General features: G+C 38.8%; 2 protein-coding genes across 13 annotated transcripts in view; one reads left to right on the top strand and one right to left on the bottom strand.

Moving 5' to 3' along the window:
- CAMKMT (calmodulin-lysine N-methyltransferase) overlaps positions 1-16,853 on the bottom strand; it is a 240,867-nt gene extending 224,014 nt beyond the window's left edge. Inside the window, exons 1-3 of one of the 4 annotated variants that reach the window (XM_036435198.2) lie at positions 16,547-16,853; positions 12,834-13,006; positions 5,094-5,158 (exon numbers count right to left, since the gene is read on the bottom strand). In XM_036435198.2, coding sequence (XP_036291091.1) covers positions 5,094-5,158; positions 12,834-13,006; positions 16,547-16,687 — 379 coding nt within the window. In that variant the 5' untranslated portion in view covers positions 16,688-16,853. The remainder of the gene's footprint in view (positions 1-5,093; positions 5,159-12,833; positions 13,007-16,546) is intronic. The other 3 variants (XM_036435197.2, XM_036435200.2, XM_036435196.2) reach the window with 3 other exon arrangements.
- A 284-nt stretch (positions 16,854-17,137) lies between these two features.
- PREPL (prolyl endopeptidase like) overlaps positions 17,138-22,184 on the top strand; it is a 32,322-nt gene continuing 27,275 nt past the window's right edge. Inside the window, exons 1-2 of one of the 9 annotated variants that reach the window (XM_045580702.1) lie at positions 17,138-17,322; positions 18,541-19,064. In XM_045580702.1, the coding sequence (XP_045436658.1) occupies positions 18,846-19,064 (219 nt within the window). In that variant the 5' untranslated portion in view covers positions 17,138-17,322; positions 18,541-18,845. Of the gene's footprint in view, positions 17,323-17,998; positions 19,065-22,184 lie in introns of those variants that run through there. The other 8 variants (XM_036435186.2, XM_045580698.1, XM_045580697.1 and 5 more) reach the window with 8 other exon arrangements.

Below are 22,184 nucleotides of genomic sequence, written 5' to 3'. Positions count from 1 at the left end.
GGCTTATACATATTATATTGTATATATTACATACAACACATGGTATGAGAAGTATTAACTGTTTTTACTGCCAAAAGAGAACTGTGTGATAAAAAATATACAAATGAAGCTATTATATACCAAATACCAAATATGTAGTTGCACTGTATACTATGACGGCCAATTTTGCATCAACAAAGTGCCAAACAGAATCTCTTTTTTAACCCATTGTATGCCATAAGTGTCTGTAGACACAAGCAGCAAATCTTCCCCACACGCCAAGCACGTCTATAAAAGAAAAGTGTTTTGCCGAAACCGGTTTGGCTCAGTGGATAGAGCATTGGTCTGTGGACTGAAGGGTCCCAGATTCGATTCCGGTCAAGGGCATGTACATGGGTTGCGGGCTCATCCCCAGTAGGAGGTGTGCAGGAGGCAAATGGTCTATGTTTCTCACTCATCAATGTTTCTGGCTCTCTGTCCCTCTCCCTTTCTCTCTGTAAAAAAACAATAAAATATATTTTTTTTAAAAAGAAAGAAAAATGTTTTCTATAAGTGGCAGCCCTGACCAACTTTAAAATCATTTTTCGAGAGAGAATTTTCAGTTGAAAATATTCAAGAACACTTGACTCATGAGTAACATGTTTATTTTTATAGCATTCATTGCATATTGATTTTTTTAATTAAATTCAAAATATCGTGGCATGTGGCAATGGTTTCCATTTTGGACACGTGGCAGTTAACTGGTTAAAAAAAAATCATTTCAGTAGAGGAAAGAGATGACTTTGGAGAAAGAGAAAATGGTTTTGGAAAAGACATAGCATGATGGGGCTTCTCTGATTAGAGGTCAGGGACAAGCTGGAATGGAGATCCTACCCACAGAGAAAACAGAAGCAAGAGATCTGCAGTGGTGCTAGCAAAGCACCCTCTGACCCAAAGTACCGTGCCTGTCACAGGAAACACAGAAGCAGCCAGCACCTCATTTGAGGTGAAGGGTGTCATCCTATACTTTTCCCTAGGTAGCTTGACGACATCTCTTTCCAGGCACGACGAATCAATAGCGCAGACAACCTCTCCCCAGAGTAACTTTGATATTTCAAAAGGAAGTAGTTTCTCAAGTAGAACTCAAGTAACAAAATATGTATACCTACCCATATAGTTGGAGATAAGCACAAAAGAGCCTACCTTTAAAAAATCATTTGTTTTCCACAATAGCAAACACATAATATAAAAATAAGACCGGGATCATATTCTGAATGAGTCATGCAAAATGATTGTGGAAGATTCATTTCTTCCTACAACATTCAAATGAATTTAAACTGTGAAAGGTATCTCAAAAATATAAAACAGCCGAAACCAGTTTGGCCCAGTGGATAGAGCGTCGGTCTGTGGACTGAAAGGTCCCGGGTTCGATTCCGGTCAAGGGCATGTACCTTGGTTGCGGGCACATCCCCAGTAGGGGGTGTGCAAAAGGCAGCTGATCGATGTTTCTCTCTCATCGATGTTTCTCTCTATCCCTCTCTCTTCTTCTCTGTAAAAAATCAATAAAATATATATATATATATATATATATATATATATATATATGACAGGACATACACTTAAAAATACACAACACTTTTAAATAATAAAGGTAAAATAAATAATGTCTTCTAATATATAAGGAAACAAGAAACTAGAGGTTTCATTTATTTTCTAAAATTAAGGATTTTCTCATATCCTTTAGGTTAGAGAATAAACAAATGACTGATTCTCCACTCTTTGAAAATTTATAATGAATAAAATCATTACTTTTTTAAAAAATTACCTTAAAATTGAGATTAAGGGTTATACAAACCATGAATATATTTTATATGTACATACATACCATGTTTCCCCAAAAATAAGACATCCTCCGAAAATAATACCTAGCGCATGGAAAGATAAGACATCCCCTGAAAATAAGACCTAGCGCAACTTTGGAAGAAAAAATTACGTAATATAAGACACTGTCTTATTTTCGGGGAAACAGGGTATTATAGTATATATGTACATCAAACTTTTAAAACTATAAAATATTTTAATTATGTTATTCTTTCTATTATCAGAGAGCTATATTAACCTGGAAACTAATTCCTGAAATACATGGATAATTCTATTAGGTCTTTCACAGTATTAGAAACTTTTTTCCTCATCCTAAACATCCCTCAGTATACTTACTATCAATGTACTACTATGGTGATGACTTAGGAATTGATATTCTTAAATAGAACTTTCTTTCTATATCAGTATTAACAAGGTCAAAAATATTCCTCTATGTGAAGCTAGAAATATAAAAATTCAACTATTTAAAACAAAAAAGCAAATAAACTAAAAAAATAGTCAGAAAAATCTATTTTTTAAATTAATGAGTTCCTGAATACAGTAAATATATAAAACAAATCAAATGGAAATGTTTAGACATATGTCTTTATATGTTTATATGATGAAAGCTTACAGTTATTTATTACCCAAGTTATTAATTGACGCATGTTGAGCAGTGAGACAGAATTATGATGTGGCGCCCTCTGCTGGGTTTTCACAAGCTCAACCTAAAATCACTATTAATGTAAAATCAAATACTTGAGTGATTAAATTTTTTTTTAATTTGTGAAAATTTACTTTTTTAATCCTTGATCATTTTAAGCCTTGACAAATATTATATAAAAATTATAATCAATGCTTACTTTATTGTAACCAATTTTTCATTAAACAAAATATCAGTACAGATTTTTCTTTTAAAATAAAAAGAGTGTAATATAAAAGTTACACTAAATAACATGTTTTGACAGGTCTTATTTTTGTCATCACTTTTATCAGTTGGAATATTAAGGTTTTGAAGGCCACATTTGTGGCAAGACATTTTAACAAATTACTATTTTGGTCATTTCTCTTTCCTGCCTTATAAGTTCTATCAAAATAATTATTTTAAAACACCAGAATAACTCTTTTTTTTAAAAATATATTTTATTGATTTTGTACAGAGAGGAAGGGAGAGAGATAGAGAGTTAGAAACATCGATGAGAGAGAGTCATCGATCAGCTGCCTCTTGCACACCCCCTACTGGGGATATGCCCACAACCAAGGTACATGCCCTTGACCGGAATCGAACCCGGGACCTTTCAGTCCCCAAGCCGACGCTCTATCCATTGAGCCAAACTGGTTTCGGCCAGAATAACTCTTAATATTATCTTCATTATTAGAAAAATTTTAGAGGCGCTCATCATTGATAATAATAAATTCTATAGTGTCAACTATGAAAATGCAATATATACTACACACTTTTTATACATTATTTTCAGTTCTAAGAGTTTTTTTTAAATTGTGGCTCATGGAAATGATATAAATTGCTCAAGATGAATTTCAGAACAAAGATTCAAATGTAAATAGGTCTCATTCCATAGACTCAAATCTTACTACCAAACAATAGAGAGCAGTGAAGAAATATTTTCAACATGAAATTTCTCCATTTGTCAATGCAACAAATGGAGTACATATTCTATGTAGATAAATGAGGGTTTGAGGGGTGGGGGCAGCTGATACGGAAAAAAATGTTGGAACAGTGTAAGACAGCTAATCAATATATAAAGTAATAGCTTGGACCTCTAGGAAAATATTTTTGTTTTACATAATGCTGCCAGCTAGTGGCCCTGTTTTATACTGAGTCACAGGGAACAATATTTTATTTTTACACTACTGAATCAAAATTTCCATATTTTTAATATATGTTTTATTAATTTCAGAGAGGGAGAGAGAGAGAAACATCAATGATGACAGAGAATCATTGATTACCTGCCTCCTGCATGGCCCCCACTGGGGATCGAGCCGCAACCTGGGCATGTGCCCTTGACTGGAATCGAACCCGGGACCCTTTAGTCCACAGGTCAACGCTCTATCCACTGAGCCAAACCGGCGAGGGCAAAATTTCCATATTTAACACTCTCCAATCATGTTCCTAGATGCATAAGCCTGACTTAATGTTATTTTACATTACCCCAGAATTAAAGGAGAATGCCTCCTCAACTACCATTAGCATCCCTTTGGCCACTCCTTGCCTAAAACCCCAATAAAAATGTGAGATATGCCTAAATAGGAAACAATTCAGGAAGTGCCAACATGTAGAAACTAAAAGATACCCATGAAAAATAAACATACATTATTTTAAATATTTTAGGATTCTTGAGGATATTTCTAAATTCCTTAGTGACAAAATGCATATTTTGCTATACATGAAAAGTTTTCTATACTGTGGTGCATAGAATAAGACATTATTCTATGCAGACCTAAAATTAGGGAACATTTAATAAAGCAATACTATTAGCAAAGGAAATTGTTTTAGTTCAGACAGTAAGTAGTTACAGTTCTAAAATTTCCTTTGAGAAAAAAGGTAGTTGAGTACAATTTTTACATTACAACTGTCATACCACATTGATAATTCATTATCTTAAAAGAAATATCCTATGCAATACACATAAAGGAGAACCTAGCTTCTATTGTATCATGGTATGCTATTTAGTGCAATGATATAAAGATATTCTTTTTTTATTTCTTTAATCATATGACTTTATAATGATTTAAATGGTTTTTTCAATGGAGAAATCATGACTTTCAGGCTTAGATGAAAAAAAAACTATATATTCTATAATATTATAATATTGCATAAAACAAAAACATTCTGGTACTAAAGTATATTAACAGCAAGGGAAAATGTTCTGGTTGCATTCTGTAGTGAAAGAAAAGAAGCAGGAAGTGGAAAAGAAAGCACCCAAACCACAACAAAGAGGAGACAGCCCCTTTGTTGGATTAACTGAGAAGGTCAAAACGAAAAGAAGAAACAAAGGGAATACTGGAGAGTCCAGTACTGGAGAGTATTCCTCTGACCTACATTTTCTCTCACATACACAACTGCCATGTGTAAAACTGCCTTGTCCCACTTAGTAGGCGCATTGTATAGGAAGCTCATTTTGCAGCTAAAAACTGTAAGAGTTCCTATTATACCCACATTCGTCAGTATAATAAACATTAGTGAGAACAAATACCAATTATAAATTCACTTTTTAATACACAAAATATTTCTACATAGTGATCATATAACTTACAAACATTTCCTGTATTGTCAAAGCTGGTAAGAACATCTTCAATATTCAAAGATCCACTATTATGCCTAGAAAGGAATAAAACATTTTCTTTAATGATTCTGGAACATTAAGATTTGCTTTAAAAAAAAAAGTGAGACTGCATTGCGATACATTCAATACTCACAAACCTTTCCATATTGTATTTTTAAAATATTTCTGCCCACTAGAGGGAGAAGGAAAAGAAACAACAGAATATAGTAGTCCTCCTAATATTTAATGAAATAACATTTCCTGATGCTTAATCTACATTTTGAAGTACTAATGTTTTTATTGTTGTTTTAGTTATATAAAGGTGGGATTAATTATTAACCTTTTTTTTTTAATCCTCACCCTAAGATGTTTTTCCATTGATTTTTAGAGAGAGGGAAAGACAGAGAGAAATATCGATGTGAGAAAAACACATCTATTGGTTGTCTCCTGCTTGAGCTCCATCCAGGACACAGGCTAGGAAGGAACCTGCAACCGAGGTACGTGCCTTGATTGGAATCAAACTCTGGTATCCTTTGGTCCACAGGCCGATGCTCTCTCTACTGAGCCAAACTGGCTAGGGCAATTAATTACCTCTTTAAAGATAACAAAACCTTACACTTGGAGAATCTAAAAAGAAAAATAAGCAATCAAACTCCAGAACCTCAACAATACATAAATGTCCTTTTTAACAGCCCAAAGAATTCAATCACAAGGAACTAACCAACCTTCAGGTCTGCACATTCCATCTATAGGGAATTATGTCAGAGGGCAAATTCTTTGTATCTTTTGCTCACTAATCTTAATTCCACTCCCTTTAATTCTAATCTCTGGTCACTTGAAAACCCTTTAAATATTTAATTTAATTACTAATATTTTATTCATCCCCTTATAAAAGATACTATTCTTCATATACAAATGGACCCAACAGGCAATAAATAGAGTTTGAGTTACTTTTCCAAGAGTGGTAAAATATTGGTGCTAATGCAATCTTCTATATACTACTCTATATATCTTAAACCTATAATTCTTTAAGGTGTTGTAACAATTTACAATAACCATCTACTAATAAAAGAAGATGCAAATTGACCGTACCTTCACGATGCCCACCAGCCAATCAGGAATATGCAAATTAATACAACAAAGATGGTGGGTTGATTTGCATACATCGGCGCTGAGAGGCCGGGGACATTCCACACTGTCCCAGCCACTCGGGGCCTCTGGGCAGTGTAGAAAGGCGGAAAGGCAGCTCCAGCCAGAGCGAAGGCGGTGTCGGCAGCCATGGGAAGGAAGGCCCATTCTGGCATGAATCTTTGTGCATCAGGCCTCTAGTTTATAATAAAACTTACCTCAACAACACTACTTTAATCTTGTCATTAAACCTTATCATAAATGATATAGAATATTATGAAATGAATTGTATCTTTTCCAAAATTGATCTGTTGAATTTCTAAACCCTGGTACCTCAAAATTTGGGAGATTGGGCCTTAAAGAGGTAATTAAATTAAACTGGGGTCATTAGGGTGGGCCCTAATCCATTATGACTTGTGTCCTTATTAAAAAGGGAGATTAGGACACAGACAACAGGGCACGTGCACAGAGGAACTACTGAAGAGACAGCAAGAGGGCAGCCAACGCGAGTTAAGGAGAGAGGCCAGAAAGGAAACCAAACCTGCAACCCCTTGATCTCAGATTTCTAGACCCAAAACTGAGAAAATAAATGTGTTGTTTAAGCCATCCAGTCTGCAGTGTTTTGTTTTAGGATCCCTAGAAAAACTAATGCATGTATATAGTAAAAGAATACATGTAAACTGTATTACCTTAAAAAAATAATAATAATAAAAAAACTTCACTTTTATCACAGCGACCTAGTTCTTTGATAGAGTGACTAAGTGAAAATGCAAAAAGTTATTTGCCAAATAAGCCTTGGGCTCAACAAAATCATATTTTAAGGTAATGAAGTTACCAACCACAAACCAAACTTTCAACACCATAACACAATGATTCTGTATCTTCTCTGTGCAAGCAAGCTGAGATTTACACTAACATGGAAATCCACACTTGAGACAGGAGAGAAAACAATGTATTGACCATCTAAAATACAAGATGAAGCCATTAAAATTATCAGCAATAGCATGAAACTCAAAATCACTTTTTCCTAAATATAAGAGCCATATATTAATATATGGATCCTTAAGCCCAGCCAGCATGGCTCAGCGATTGAGCATTGATCTATGAACCAGGAGGTTCAATTCCATTAGATTCCCGGTCAGGGCATACGCCCAGGTTTCGGGCTTGATCCGTAGTGTGGGGCATGTAGGAGGCAACCAATCAATGATTCTCTCATCACTGATGTTTCTCTCTCTCTCTCTCTCTCTCTCTCTCTCTCTCTCTCTCTCTCTCTCTCTCTCTCTCTCTCTGTAATCAATACAAAAATATAGTTTTTAACTGGCTGCTAGGTTATGTTTCGTTTTGTTTGAATTTGAGCCCAGTTGGCCACCGGCAGCCCTTTTTAGTATCTTCCTTCTCAGGATTCACACTACTAACATTAAAACTACTTTTTAAATATAACTTCAGTGTTCATATTTGCCTCAGATGCCAGCCTTGCCAAGCTTTATATGGGCATCTATAATACCCACATATATTGTATAAGGATGCCATACATCTAATATCGTAAACATACCATTCCCATCACTATTTTTTATCACAGGATACTTACGAAATTCAGTGGGGTGAGAATTTGCTTTACTTTTTCCTTTCCCCAGAGAAGCAATATGATCTTACTGTAGTGTATTTGTTTTACTAGAAAGATGCATCACAAAGACAAACTCATTCTTGACTTCTTGCCCACTCTAAGCAATTAGGACAAGCCGAAAGTCATGAGTTTTCTAATTCAGCAATTACCATAGCAACAGGAGTCTTATCATCAAGAAAGGAGGACAGTTAAGCCTCTCAGCTTTTTCTATACCCAAGATGTGTATATATTTATAAATGAATATTTCAGGCAATTCTATGGTTCCAAATATAATGGAAGTATTTTAAAGCTTTCAGAATATATACATTCCTACTACACTAAAAATAAATTGACATATGGGGGGGAGTGGGGAACAATTTCTAGTATCCATACAAAAAATTCTGTATGAAAACAGATTCCAGCTTATAAATCTGGGAGAAAGAATTTTTAATGGAAGATTTTTAGTATAAACATCCCCTATTATATATTTGTTTCCTATAGAGGTGTCTATCTAATAGCAAGGGCCTCTTCTATAAAGTTCTAAGAAATAAAGCACCAGAAAAACAAGAAAAATTTGCCAAGGAATAAAATACACGTCACATCCTGAAATTTGATTTCCTAATTCTCAACACTCACTTTGGAACAATGAGTCGACCATTCCAGGTATATAGAAAAGACAATAGATCTTAGGGATTTCATAACATAATATTTACATTGTCCAGACCTTTGATTCTGATGAAAAGTTACCAAGGGAAATTCTTTATTCTTTCATTTTAAGAATCACCAAGTAAAGCTATCAGAAAATAAAAGGACAAAGTTTTAATGTGGACCACTGCTTATATACCTTTTAATAGTATAAAAAAGATAAAAAATATCTTAATTATCTAAGTATTTACCCTCTTGGAATATTGATTTCAAGTCCAGTAAAACTTTACAAAAACAAACAAAAAATTTAAAGAAACAAATCAATATGTAGGAAAATTTTAAGAAGGATAAGACTAATAAAAAGTATTGATAAGTATTAATCACCATGTACTAGTATTCATCATCTCTGTTAAACTGTGGCAGGTGATCTTAGGTGATAAGAACTAAAGATTCGAAAATGGAGTTTATATTTATGATCTGTGAGGAATAAGGCATCCCAAATGTTCAGCCCATTATTAGAACCCAAAAGTAAATCCATGTTATAACATTTATTGATCACTATTCCTCCCCAGAGAGACTGGTTTTCTCAGTAGCCGCTGATGATTATGCCTTGTGCTTGCTGACCGCTATATATTTTCTAGTGCCTTTGCCCTCACCGGGAATGATTTCTTCCGTTCTCCCAGAATGTTCATATACTTCCAGATCCATTTTAAACTGCTGTTCCTCAAGGCCTTCAAAAATCACTCCTACCCTAAACTCCTAATATGCATGAACTTTTCCACTCATTTGGTAATTAGTTATGCATTACCTGGTGATAACTTTTAGAATAGATGTTTAACTTAACTTTCCTTCTTATTTAACTATTATTTAAAAAAATAGTAGTTCACCTGAGGATATTTTTACCATTGATTTTTAGAGTAGAAAGAAGGAAGGGAAGGAATGGATGGAGGAAGAGAGAAACACGGATGTGTTGCCTCCCACACACACCTCGGTCAGGCTGCAAAACAAACCTGCAACCCAAGTATGTGTCTTTGACTGGGAATTGAACCCATGACTCAGGCCAATACTCTACCACTGAGTCACACTGGCCATGGCTTAATTATTTTTTATTATTTCACTTTTCACCTATTTCAGCTCCTTGAGGATAATATATTTTATATTTCTTTTTGTTTATCTACACAGAAGGTACTAATAAATATTTTATTTGAATTTATTTTAAATTATTCATCATGTTTTTTCAATCATTCCATAGTGTTGAAGCCAACATGAACAATATTGGCAATGGAATGGAATGAAGTATTCTTGTAAGAAATCCTCCCCTAAGCAATGTCAGTAATTTTTGTTGCAATTTCCTATTAACAGAATTATGGAATAAGAAATGGAATACTCAGAATAATCAATGAGGAAATTGGTTTTACTAGGCCTCAATCCTTTCATCTGAAAAATGAATAAATAGATGCATAACTGCCTCCTAAGAGGCCAGATGTGTAGAGTTAAGCTGGGTGAAAGGTACCTGGAGCTCCTTGTACTATTTTTGCAACTTCCTGAGAGTCTATAATTATTTCAAAATAAAACTGTTTGAAAGTACAGGCTGTGGAACCAGACCACCAGGGTTTGAGTAGAAGCATAACCAATCGAATTATTTAACTTCTCTGGGCCTTACTTTCCTCATCTATAAAATTAGGATAATGACAGTATTTACTTTATACGGTGTTATGTGGATTAAATAAGCTAATACATGTAAACCATTCACAACAGTGCTTGTCACATAGTAGGCACTCAATAGTCAGCCATTATTAATGCTGTTAGAATTTTTTTAAATGCATTCTAAGATCACATTCAGTTCTAGAGTTGTGTTAAAGTTACTCGGGCAAATATTTTTTAATCCTCATCTGAGGATACTTTTTCATTGATTTTAGAGAGAATGGAAGAGAAAGGGAAAGAAAGAGAGAAACATCCATGTGAGAGAAACACATCGATTGGTTGCCTCCTGAATGTGCCCTGACCAGGGCCCAGGCCAGGGAGGAGCCTGCTACCAAGGTACCTGCCCTTCACAGGAAACGAACCCGGGACTCTTCGATCTGCAGGCTGACGTTCTATCCACTGAGCCAAACAGGGTAGGACAAGTTTTTAACTCAGTCACCTCTTTTCTCTCCATAAAGTAGGATTAAATGTCATATTTATATAGACATACCTGTATTTATTCTTCCAAAACTGAATATATCACAACCTATTGGAGAGGAGTCTCAGTTTACATTCGAGCCTGGCTTCCAGGTCATCTCTATCCACGTCTTATTTCGAAAGTTCTCAAGAATAACAGATGTCACCTGCTCGCTGGCAATGCTTTCCAGGGCGTTGCAGACATCAGGAAATTATTTTTGGCGCATTTATTGCTTCTTGTCACCAGTGGATGTAAAAGATATGTTTTAGAACTTTGTACCTGAAGACCCCTACTGAATCACTCTGCTTTTCCCTCTCTTTAATTTCCTCATATATACTATCTTCCAATGGTTTATCTTCATTTCTATTCCCCAGAGTTATTGTAAGGATTACATGAATTAGAATACATCAAAGCACCACCCTCTATATTTGGCTCATACTAAGCATTTAATGCATTTTTCTTTCTTTCTTAACCACGGACCAAACTAAGTATCTCCATTAGAATGTGAGGCAATTGAGGTGTTCTAATTAGAATCTCATAAAGAATGTACAGGCAAGCTAACTAACCCAAAAGTTCTTATCTTTCATTTGAAGTTCTCAAAACAGTTCCTAGTTGTTCTTCCCTGCTGAGCCCAGTCAATTTTTATCAAAATCCCAAATTTTAGCTATTATGGTGTCTCTAAAGCTTAAATATTTTAAACTAAAATAGTTCAAGAAATCCTATATAATAAAAGGGTAATATGCAAATTAACCCTAATAGTGGAATGACTAGTGACACACACTGACCACCAGGGGGCAGATGCTCAGTGCTAGAGCTGCCCCCTGGTGGTCAGTGCGCTCCCACAGGTGGAGCTCCTCTCAGTCACAGTGAGAGGGCAAAGGCTGGGCTGAGGGACGCTCCCTCCCCAAGAGTGCACAAATTTTTCATGCACTGGGCCTCTAATATCTATAATAATAAAAGTGTAATATGCTAATTAGACCAGACGTCCTTCCTGCGAGGGAAGCCTGGGATGTGGGTGCCTTCTGGTGGCTGGAGGGAAGCCTGGATCCCAAGTGCCAGAGGGAAGCCAGTGCCCAGCAGCTGGGAGAAGGAAGGCCTACTCTTGCATGAATTTTGTGCATCGAGCCTCTAGTGTACTATAAATAGACATCCTTTGGAGAACTTTTTTTCTTGAAAGTATTTTTAGCCTTACCAAAACCTTATTCAGTCACATTTTTGCTTAAAATGTTTTTTGTTCTTCTTATAGTTACTGTAAATGTGCTCCTCCCTCCATTTCAAAATGTGAAATCTTATTTAAAAAGGGGGCATATCAAACACCTAAAGTAATATTGCAACATGCTAGATTAAAGCTGTGAGAGAAAAGTAATTCAATAAAAATAGGATCTTGCTACTTTAGTTTGCAACTATGTCTGATTTTTAAAGCCAGAACAGTCTGCATGCTTCTCACAATATCAGTGTGTTCAGTTGAATTCTCTCCTCCTATTCTTAAGATTCTATTCTGAAAATGACAAAACATAAATGGGATAAATACCAAAGCTTGATTTTTTTAGATAACTACTACTTGAAGAGTAGCTTAGAAAAATTCTGTGTTCACTTTCAGCCTTCCTTGCCACACAAAGAACTTGGCTTTTTGTCATAATCAAATGCTATGAGAGAATGGTTAAATGAACCCTTTGATTTACGCCACAGTTTATCCTCAAATGTCACTACATTTTTGAAAATTTTTTCTTATTTCTGATAATACAGCAAGAACAAGTTGAAGCAGCAGGAATTCCTAACACAAAGTTAGGAAACATAATTTCTGATAAAGATGACTTGCAAACTCAATAGAATGAACAATGAGGTTATTATTGTTTCTCTTTTATAAGAGGAAAATGCCTTTTTTTTTTCTTTTTTTTTCTTTCAAATCCTCACCCAAGGACATGCTTCGAAGGAGAGAGGAAAGGAGGCGGGGAGGGACATTGATGTGAAAGAGAAACAATTGGCTACCTTCTATAATCTATATGCTCCCCAACTGGGAATCAAACCTGAAACCCAGGCATGTGTCCTGACTTGGAATTAAACCAGCAACCTTTTGGTTCACGGGACGATGCTCAACCAACTGAGTCACTCTGGCCAGGTGAAAAAGGCTTTTTATTTTATCCATAGATGGTTAATTAGTTTTTTTGAACAAAATCTTAACTGTGATGTTTACCTTAAGGAAATACTGTATTCAGGGAAGAAGACACTTGTATATTGGACCCATGCACCACATTCCTCTTCAGTTTCCCTTTCTTTGGCTTCTGTTACTGAAAACAGATTAAATGATTCAAATCTTCTTACAGATACATGTCGTAGACAACCATCCAGGTGTTTTTGCTTCAGGACCTTTGAAATGAAACCAAAGATTGTGATCATATTATATAAACATAAATTCCGTGTACATAACCAGGTCGTGTACGTAAGCAATAGCTAAGCCTCTCCTCAGAGTGACAGAGCTTTGAATGTAATAAAAGTGTAATATGCTAAGCATCCAATGCAGGCAAATAAAACTACTAACAACAGCCACATCCACTGTGTTTAGTTATAAAATGGCAGGAACTGTACAGGTTGGAGCAGGAGTAGGCTCACAGTTGTTCGTATGGAAAATAATATCATAATTAATAAATAATACCAAAATAAGCTGTTTTGCATACTCACAGCTGTAAACCCACTTTTGCCACACCCTGTACAAGATGAACCTAAAACATCATACACAAGAAAACAAGAAGGCCATACAAAATTAAGGGGTTAGCCGAAACCAGTTTGGCTCAGTGGATAGAGCGTCAGCCTTCAGACTGAAGGGTCTCAGGTTCAATTCCGGTCAAGGGCATGTACATTGGTTGCGGGCACATACCCAGTAGGGGGTGTGCAGGAGGCAGCTGATCGATGTTTCTCTCTCATGCATATTTCAAATGGCAGGGGAGGGAAAGCAACCAAAGGACTTACATGCATGCATATTAGCATAACCAATGGTCACAGACACTGGGGCAGTAGGGGCTTTCCCAGGGTGGGAATGGCTGGAGGGTGGAGAAAAAGAAAACATTAAAAAAAAAAAAAAAAAAAAAAAAAGAATCAAGTACTTCTTGTCTTTCCTATATGAACTGTAATTGAGAGTCCAAGTAGAAGATCAGGGGAAATTTCTCTTTATGGTAGTTTTTCAAGTAATAATGAAGAAGGGATAACAGAATTAGAATATCACCATTTCAACACACTCCTCATGAATTCATGAACCTAGGTAAACCATCACCAAAAAAGAGAAATAACCAGACATCACTGTGATTACTGATAACAACTGTAAGAGAAAGTATACAACACCATCATCTTGACCAACCAAACCAAACGAACAAACAAAAAACTTCAAATCTGAATCTTCTTCCCTTGCCCCCTCTAAGAAACGGTATATTTCTCTGCCCCTTGACCTTAGGCTTAGCCAAGTATCTTACTTTAGTCAACAGGATGTTAGCAGGAGCTTAAAATGTGTTTCAGTGGTTAGGTTTGCTCTCTTATACCAACTGGTCCAAGGATTAGAACCATGTGGACCAAGAATGTAGCACAGAGCCCCTCAGCTGATCACAGCCTATATGAGATAACTCCCAATTGGCCTACATATGCACAAGCAGCATAAATGGTTGTTGATGTATGCCGCTGTAATGTTGTAGCTATTTGTTACTCAGCAATAGCTAGCTGATGCAATACACTGAGGACTAGGTGCTGTGGACCACTTAAAGACTTTCTTTACTCTAAGGTTTTCCACAACAATTGACAATATCTACTAAAAGCCAACTAGCCAGGCCCTGTGCTAGGTGCAGAGGATGGAGATTCATAAAATATCTTTTCCCAGAGAAAATTCCCATTCTTGTGAGAAAGATGGACTCTGATCAAATGATCATAAAGTAATGTGATTTGGGGCTCACCAGAAGTGAACGAACTAACGGTCTCAGTCCAGATGAGTTAGTCTTCGCTAAAAGATGAGATTGAAATGGAGGCCTGAAGGATACACATTCATTCATCAAGTAGAGAAGAAGATAAAGACTTTATGCAGAGGGCAGGTGTACAGTGAAACATTGAATGTCAAAGCCTGTGGGGAGTTCAAGTGGCATTCATAGTTGAAACTTGTCTCGTGTACACAGCAATTCAGAATGAACATCAGTGCTGGTCAACCAGAGTTTTTCCTATACTAAGAATCACAGAAGTCATCACAATAAGATTAACTTAAGGCCCTAAATTACTACCGTACTTTCATAATTAGACTTTAACTGATGTTTACTTCACTACAGAAAGTTCCTATGATAATGATGTATGAAGAACATTCACTTTATTATCCTACTAGAGGCCCGGTGCACAAAATTTGTGCACAGGTAGCATCCCTAGTCCTAACCAGCAATCAGGCCGATATGTGGAGTGACCAGCGGGATGATGGGGGGGAAGCCCACTGGCACCCACCTTGGCTGGCCTGGTGCAGCTCACTTGCCAGCCCCGCCCTCTGCCATCACCAGTCACGGCCTATGGGCTGGGGACAGCTCCTGCTTTGAGCAGGTCATAAACACCCACCATCTTTCTGCTGTTTGGTCGATTAGCATATTAGGCTTTTATTATATAGGAGGATTTGTAACATTATTAGCAAAACCAGCTCTGGGAAGACTTCCAATGCATCAACAAAGAAACACTCTTCGAGTTATGTTATGACAGCACTGGAAGGTCACCATATGCAAAGGTGACTCTGCAAACAAAATAAACCCCAAAGTACTAACCGCACCATCTCCGGTAAAGTAAGTGACAAGAGCTGGAAAAAACTCTTCTGGGAAGATGTCAGAAATGGATAATGAACAACATAAAACTGATGAACAAAAACAGACCCAGAGAAAGAGAAGCAGCGATCAGACTCTCAAACCTCAGAGGGAAGGTAGGGGAGGGAGGGGGTAAGGGGGAGAGATCAACCAAAGGACTTGTGTGCATGCATATGGGCCTAGCCAGTGGCCATGGACAACAGGGGGGGTGGGGGCATATGTAGGGAGGGGTTGGGATGGGAATGGGGGGATGAGGACAATTATGTGATACCATAATCAATAAAGAAAAAAGAAATTAAAAAGAAATGGAAAGTGTCCGCTGGAGTCCAGTTTTCATCAGGCAGCCTCAGGCAGAGGCACAACAATAAACAGCCTTCACTTCCCGCAGTTTGTAAAGCGTCAGTGATGTCCCATGGGCACTGACTAATCAGCACCCTGGGCTGAAGTTAGGAGCCCATAGCAGCCACTTTGCAATACGAGCAGTACGAGAAGATAACCGCCAGGAAACAAACTCTTCCACCTGCGACAGCCAGAAAGAACCTCGTCCATCTCCTCACCCTACAAGATGCTCAAGTAACTTGCACACCCCAAAGAGGAGTCGGGCACGGAAGAAACCGGGGTGACGCGTGCCACCGCCAAGTCCCAACACCGTCAACCGCGCTGGTGCCCACGACAGGGGCCGGACCTGGGGCTGGAACCGGGCTGGGAGGTAAGCAGCAAGAAGACACCTGGGAAAGGAAATTAAACAGACGCGGGAAAGAAAAGATTGGGGCCGGGACAGACCGGGGCCGGTGGTCCTGCCCATCCGATCGGCGTGCAGGGAGACGCAGACATGTGTCTAGAACGGGACTGTCCACTTCGCTCGGAGTTTCCCTAAAACTCGGGGGGGGGGGGGGGGGGCGCTGCTCCTTCCCACACACCCCCACCCCGACCTGGCTCCCCTCCGTTGGTGGGATCCTTCTAGGAGAAGCAAGAAGACACTTCTGAGGTGGCTCCGGACGACACTGCGAGGGGGGAAGACCTGCCGATCGCACGCCCGATCCACCGAGGGGAAGGGGCCCCGCGCCCAGGTGAGGCGGGCGGGCGGGCTCTGCCTTACCTGCCGCAGGAGCCTCCACCGGGCGGCTCCCAAGCGCGAGGAGACCGCGGGGCCCGGGGCCGCGCCGCCGCCCCGCGCCGTGCCCTCGCCCGAGGCGCGCTCAGCCTCCCCGGTCCGGGCGTCTGGGACTCGAGATTCCATCCCGCAGGTGCCACCTCCACACCAGCGGCTGCCAGCACGACTCTCCCCTGCCAGGACCTGCCCACGTCTTCCCTGTCAGGACCCGTGACGCCGATGGGCCCGCCCACTGCCCGGAGGCTACTAGGGACCCGCACTTCCGGTTTCCGCGTCTCCTTGGCAACCAGGCCCGCGCTGGTCGTCCTGTCATTGCACCATTTTCCCGGCGGCCATGTTGAGTGAGGGCGGCGCGGGCTGGCGAGGGAGTCGTGGCAGAGCTAGTGAGACGCGGCCCCTGTTGGTGTTCTTTTCCCCTGCCGCATCTCTAGTTTGGAACGCTAGCAACGAGCCAGAAGGCTTGTCCTTTTTCGCCGGTGGTAGAGCCCAGGAGACCGCAAAAGAGCCGCCCTTGCCCACAATAAAGATGGCGGATTACGCGTCGCGCACGTGCTAGGCCGCGGGGGTGCGTCGGCGGCGTGCTGCAAACCAGCGCTGGGCAGCTCTGGGCAGGCTGCGGTCTTGCGGGCTGGAGCGCGCAGACGGCGCCGGACGCGCTCGAGGTCGCACCCTCGCTCCTTCCCAAGAGCTTCGGGGCCGTTGGGCGGCCTGCCTTCCCTCGTGCCGGCGTCCAGAGTCAGACGGCCTTTGCATTTGCGTAGGTATGGGTAGCGTATGCTGGGGGGGGTCTCTCCCCTTTTTCCATCCCTCCCCCCATCTCCCCTGCCCAACCCACACACACACAGCCATCCCTTAGCCCCTTGGTCTGGCTTTTTGGCCTGGCACACGGGGTACTACTCCCTCTCGCACTCAAATCGCCACCTCATCCCTGGGGTGGAGAGTTGCACCGGGAAAACGCAGTTTTCTCCCGGGAACACCCATTCATCGGCCCCACCCCCATCCCCGTCCTTGCCTCGTGTCTTCTCCCTGCGGATGGAAGGTGGGTGGATTCAGGCTGCTGCCCGCATGGATGTAATGGTTTAGGTTGTTTGTTTATTTCTACTTATTTTGCTACGGATCCCCTGTTCTCGCTCGCCCGTTATTTTGCTGCGACACAGAGACGGGGGGCGGGGGGGGGGGGGCGGCGGGGGCGTTGGCCTGGCAGCGCATCCGAGCGGGAGCGAAACTGACGCAGTCTGGTCCCTTTGGCAACCGAAGGGCCTGTGGCTTACTGCATGGTGGCATTCCGCACTGTGCAGCATACCGACATGTTTCCTGTCCTAATGGTAGCGGTCATCCTGTAACTAAGGTCTTAGCAGGCACTGTACTCAGGTCTTAGCATAAATGGTCTCATCTTATTCTTGCATCAATTCCATAGGGCGAAGGGTGCCCTTGTCTCAGTTTTGCAGATCAGGAAACTGAGGCACAGGTAGAAAGTGCAGGAGTGAAGGCCGGAACCCAACCCTCTCTGTTAACTACTTGCTAGTTTTAATTACCTTGATAAGTTAGTAAGGACCAACTTCCCAAACAAATCAGAGATGCTCTCACATTTTGTTGGTGCATCCTGAAGGACTTTTGTTTGTTTAGCTAACTACCTTTCTAATAGTAAAGTCCATGGTTATGTCCAGTTGGTCCCAAGATTTGGAGCCAAACCATGTTGGGCTCTTTGTTCTACTTCTTACTCCAAGTCACCTGGGGCAATTGCTTAAACTTCCCAGAGCCACAGTTTGCTCTCCTGTAAAATATTCACAATGATGTTATAATAGCTACTCTATCAGGCCCTTATATAAAATCAGAGTCATTTTGCCTTTTAAAAACCCTCAGAGTCCCAGAGAGGCCCCCATTAAACTCCATGTACTTATTTGCAAATTTTTATTTTGTTTTTTGTTTTGTTGTGTGTGTTTTGTGTTTTTGTTATGTGTTGTTGTTTTGTTTTTTAGTTTTCCCCTATGTGTACCAGAATCAGTGCTGCATGGTTTGAACGTGATAGGACTGACTTTACAAATGAAACATTTCTGTCACACCTGCCAAGAAGTATGATTTGAATGAAACTTTAACTTATACACATTATCACATATTTTTTAACCTGAGTTCTCAGCTGTCTGCAGTTATTCCTTACCCTCTAGGGTTGTATGACCCTGAAGGGGGGATAAAATCTGCGGGTTTTAGGTACTGTATAATCAGACCTATGAAATCACTTGTGCTGGCAGCCCCAAAGCGACCATAAACCAGGGACTTTGTTATCATGCAGCAGAAGAGCAAATTGTTTCTCCAAGCTTTGAAGTATAGTATTCCTCACCTTGGGAAATGCATGCAGAAACAGCACTTGAGTCACTGTAACTTCGCTGGTCATTATTACAGTAGAATAAAGTTGAAAAAATATCACCTAACCAAGTGTCTGCAGAATAAGCCCAAGATATCAGAGTTAGCAAGAAACATCCCAAGTCGGAGCTTCTCATCGAAGGTATGGATTGTTTAAGTTTACCTATCTGTAGGTCGTTAAGATTAATTTTAGCCTAACGATAATTCTAGTTTGATTTTTTTAATGTCTACAGTTATCTATAGTCAAATTAAGTATAAAAGTATATATTTATAAAGTTCTAATTTAATATATAAAAATATAGATTCATGTAATGACTCACCTTAGAAATTCCTTAGTGTGCCTACCAATGTAACTCAAAGTATAATTCAGTTTTCTAAAATTTCTAGACTATCATAATAGCTCTTAATACAATCTACTAGTATAGTAATTTTTTTCTGAATACCAAATTAGTAAACTTCAGTAAAGGCCATGTACTTGTGTGTTACTTCTGTGTTAAAAAAATAAATAAATAAACAAACAAACAAATAAAATGGAAAGGAAAAGAAAAAAAAAGACTTGCATTTTTTACCACTGGGTCCTTTAGGAAGATGCTTTCAGACTATTGTGCTTTGGCCAGACCCCAAGCTGCATTCATGACGTCTACCTTGAGAACCCAGTTGCCCTTATATGTAGAGTAACACATCCGGGTTTGCCTGGGATGGTGTCAGGCTACACCTGCTGTCCCTGTGTAATTATTAATAGTGTCTCCTTTCCTCTCAAAGTGTCCCGGTTAGGATGGTAAATTATATGTTCATCCTACTTGTTTGAGATGGAGTTATTTATTTATATTGCTGCTGCTTTGAAATACCTACCCTACCCTATGCTTGTTATACTTTCAATATTTTATTATCTTAATTTCTGGTTTTAACTGTTTTGTTGCATACTGAATTTTCTTCTTAACTCTATTTTTACTTCCTCGTTTTTTATAGTTAAACATACAACATATAAAATTTGCTATTTAAACCCTTCTTAAGTGTAATTTAATAGCATTCATTTCGTTCACAATGTTGTACAGTCATCACCACTATCTCTTTCCAAAACCCTTTCATCACCCAAAAACATATACCCATTAAGCAATGTCTTACCTTTTTTGAGCCCCTGGTAACCTTTAACCTACTTGGTCTTTATGAATTTACCTATTCTAGGTAATTCAAATATAGTAAGTAGAATCATAATATTTACCCTGTTGTGCCTGTTTTATTTCACTTAGCATAATATTTTTAAGGTTCATCCATGTTATAGCATATATCAGAACTTTATTCCTTTTTTTGGCTGAATAATATTCCATTGTATGTCTATACCAGCGTTTTTCAACCGCTGTTCCGCGGCACACTAGTGTGCCGCGAGATGTTGCCTGGTGTGCCGTAGGTGCAGACAAGACAAGAATTTTATAATTTTTCACTATTTTGTTTACTTAATATTTCATAATAAAGTAATTATAAAATACTTTCTTTGTGTTTATTTGATTCCTATTCAAGAGAATTACTTTATATATAGTCAATATAGGCACAGAGTTAAATTTTTTAACATTTTCTAATGGTGGTGTGCCTCGTGATTTTTTTCATGAAACAAGTGTGCCTTTGCCCAAAAAAGGTTGAAAAACACTGGTCTATACCACATTTTATTTGTACATTCATCTATTGAGAGACACTGGAGCAAGTTCTTCTAATTTTAGAAATTATTTTTTAATATTATTTTACTTGGTTTATCTGTGTCTTTTATTTAATTATTGCTTTTTAAACTAATACTTATGGGTTTTGTGTGTGATTTTTTTTTTGTTTTGTTTTTTTGCATTTAACTTTTTATCAGTTAGTTCCTAAAGTTTTACTCCTTGCATTTTTTTATTTCATGTTTTATCACTCCTTACATTTTAGTCTTTCAAATTATTTTTCTTTTTATAGCATCTTAATTTAGCACTTCAATTCTTTCTATAAATTCTTTTTTTTTAAGATCTAATTGGCTTTATTAGGTAATTCATGAAAGGGATAACATCCCATCTAGCAACTAGAAGGTGCTCCCTCATGCAGGAATTCTTTATGCCTTCCTTTATTTCATTTTTACCTTTTGTGTGTACTACACACACGTGTAACTTTAGCATACTTTAGAAAGATAGACTTAAATGTTACCGATTGGACACATTTTAGACCTTTAGATCATTTTATTTTGTATGTGTTTAGAACATTGTGTCATCTTGTGCTTTTATGTTGAATCTTAGTTTATAAATAGTAGGCAGGAATTACCATCAGAGTTACAGCTGAGATACTAGGTCACACTTGTGCAGGAGATTGACTTTTTCCCCCCTCCATTTGTTCCTGAAGCAACTTGTCAGTTCGCTTCTGTAGATACCTATCACCTGGAAACTTTATCTTGATTTGATGACTCCAAGTTAAGGGGCTCTTTTAGTAATTCTTTTGCCTAATAAATTGGTCTGCTTTCATATGTCAACCATTCTGTCTTAGAGAAAGGTACTATCTAAAAGCTTTGATCTCTGTTCTCAGTGGTCACTGGGACCTGGAGAAGCTGTGAAGAGACCTATAGCCAAGAAGGCACATTTCCTTTCAACCAGCATTTACTCGGTTTCAATTTTGTCCTCTTATGGGTGCAATAAAGAAGAAAAAGTAGTTAGTTCCTATAGACAAAACATATTTGCTTAAAGTACAGACCTATTTATATAAGGTAATGTTTTCCTGGCTTGCCTTCTACCTTACAAACCTATCCTCACTCTCCTTTTCTAACTTCTCTTTTATATGACCTCTAAATTTTGGGGTTTCTCAGACCTTAGGCCTGGCCCCTTTTTCTCTCTTCTTAAGTATTGTAATTTTACCTATAGTGGATTTAAATGAGATAGCAGTTACCTTCCTTCCAAACTCCCCTTCGAGCTGCACATCGTGGACATCTCACTTTTTCAAACTGTGTCCATAGTTGAACTTCAACTCTTGCAACTCCGACTCGACTCTTTCTGTGCTCAGTTATTCAAGCTGGAACACAGGGAAACATTGTTTATCCCTCCTGTTCCATCACATCCATTAACAGTGTATCCTGAACTAGCTTCGGGATTTTTACCACGAAGGCTATTATTTATTTTAGTCTAATCAACCTGCCTTATCCCAAGAAATAATATTCAGTAAATCATCAGTCTGATGCTATATTCTTTCTAATAAATTATTCATATCCAAATTATGTATACCATCATATCTGAGATGTTTTCAGAAACACTGCATT

Source organism: Pipistrellus kuhlii, unplaced genomic scaffold, assembly GCF_014108245.1.
Source record: "Pipistrellus kuhlii isolate mPipKuh1 unplaced genomic scaffold, mPipKuh1.p scaffold_m20_p_13, whole genome shotgun sequence".
NCBI lineage: Eukaryota > Metazoa > Chordata > Mammalia > Chiroptera > Vespertilionidae > Pipistrellus > Pipistrellus kuhlii.
The sequence above is the reverse complement of the archived record's forward strand: the minus strand, read 5'-3'. Positions and strand labels throughout refer to the sequence as shown.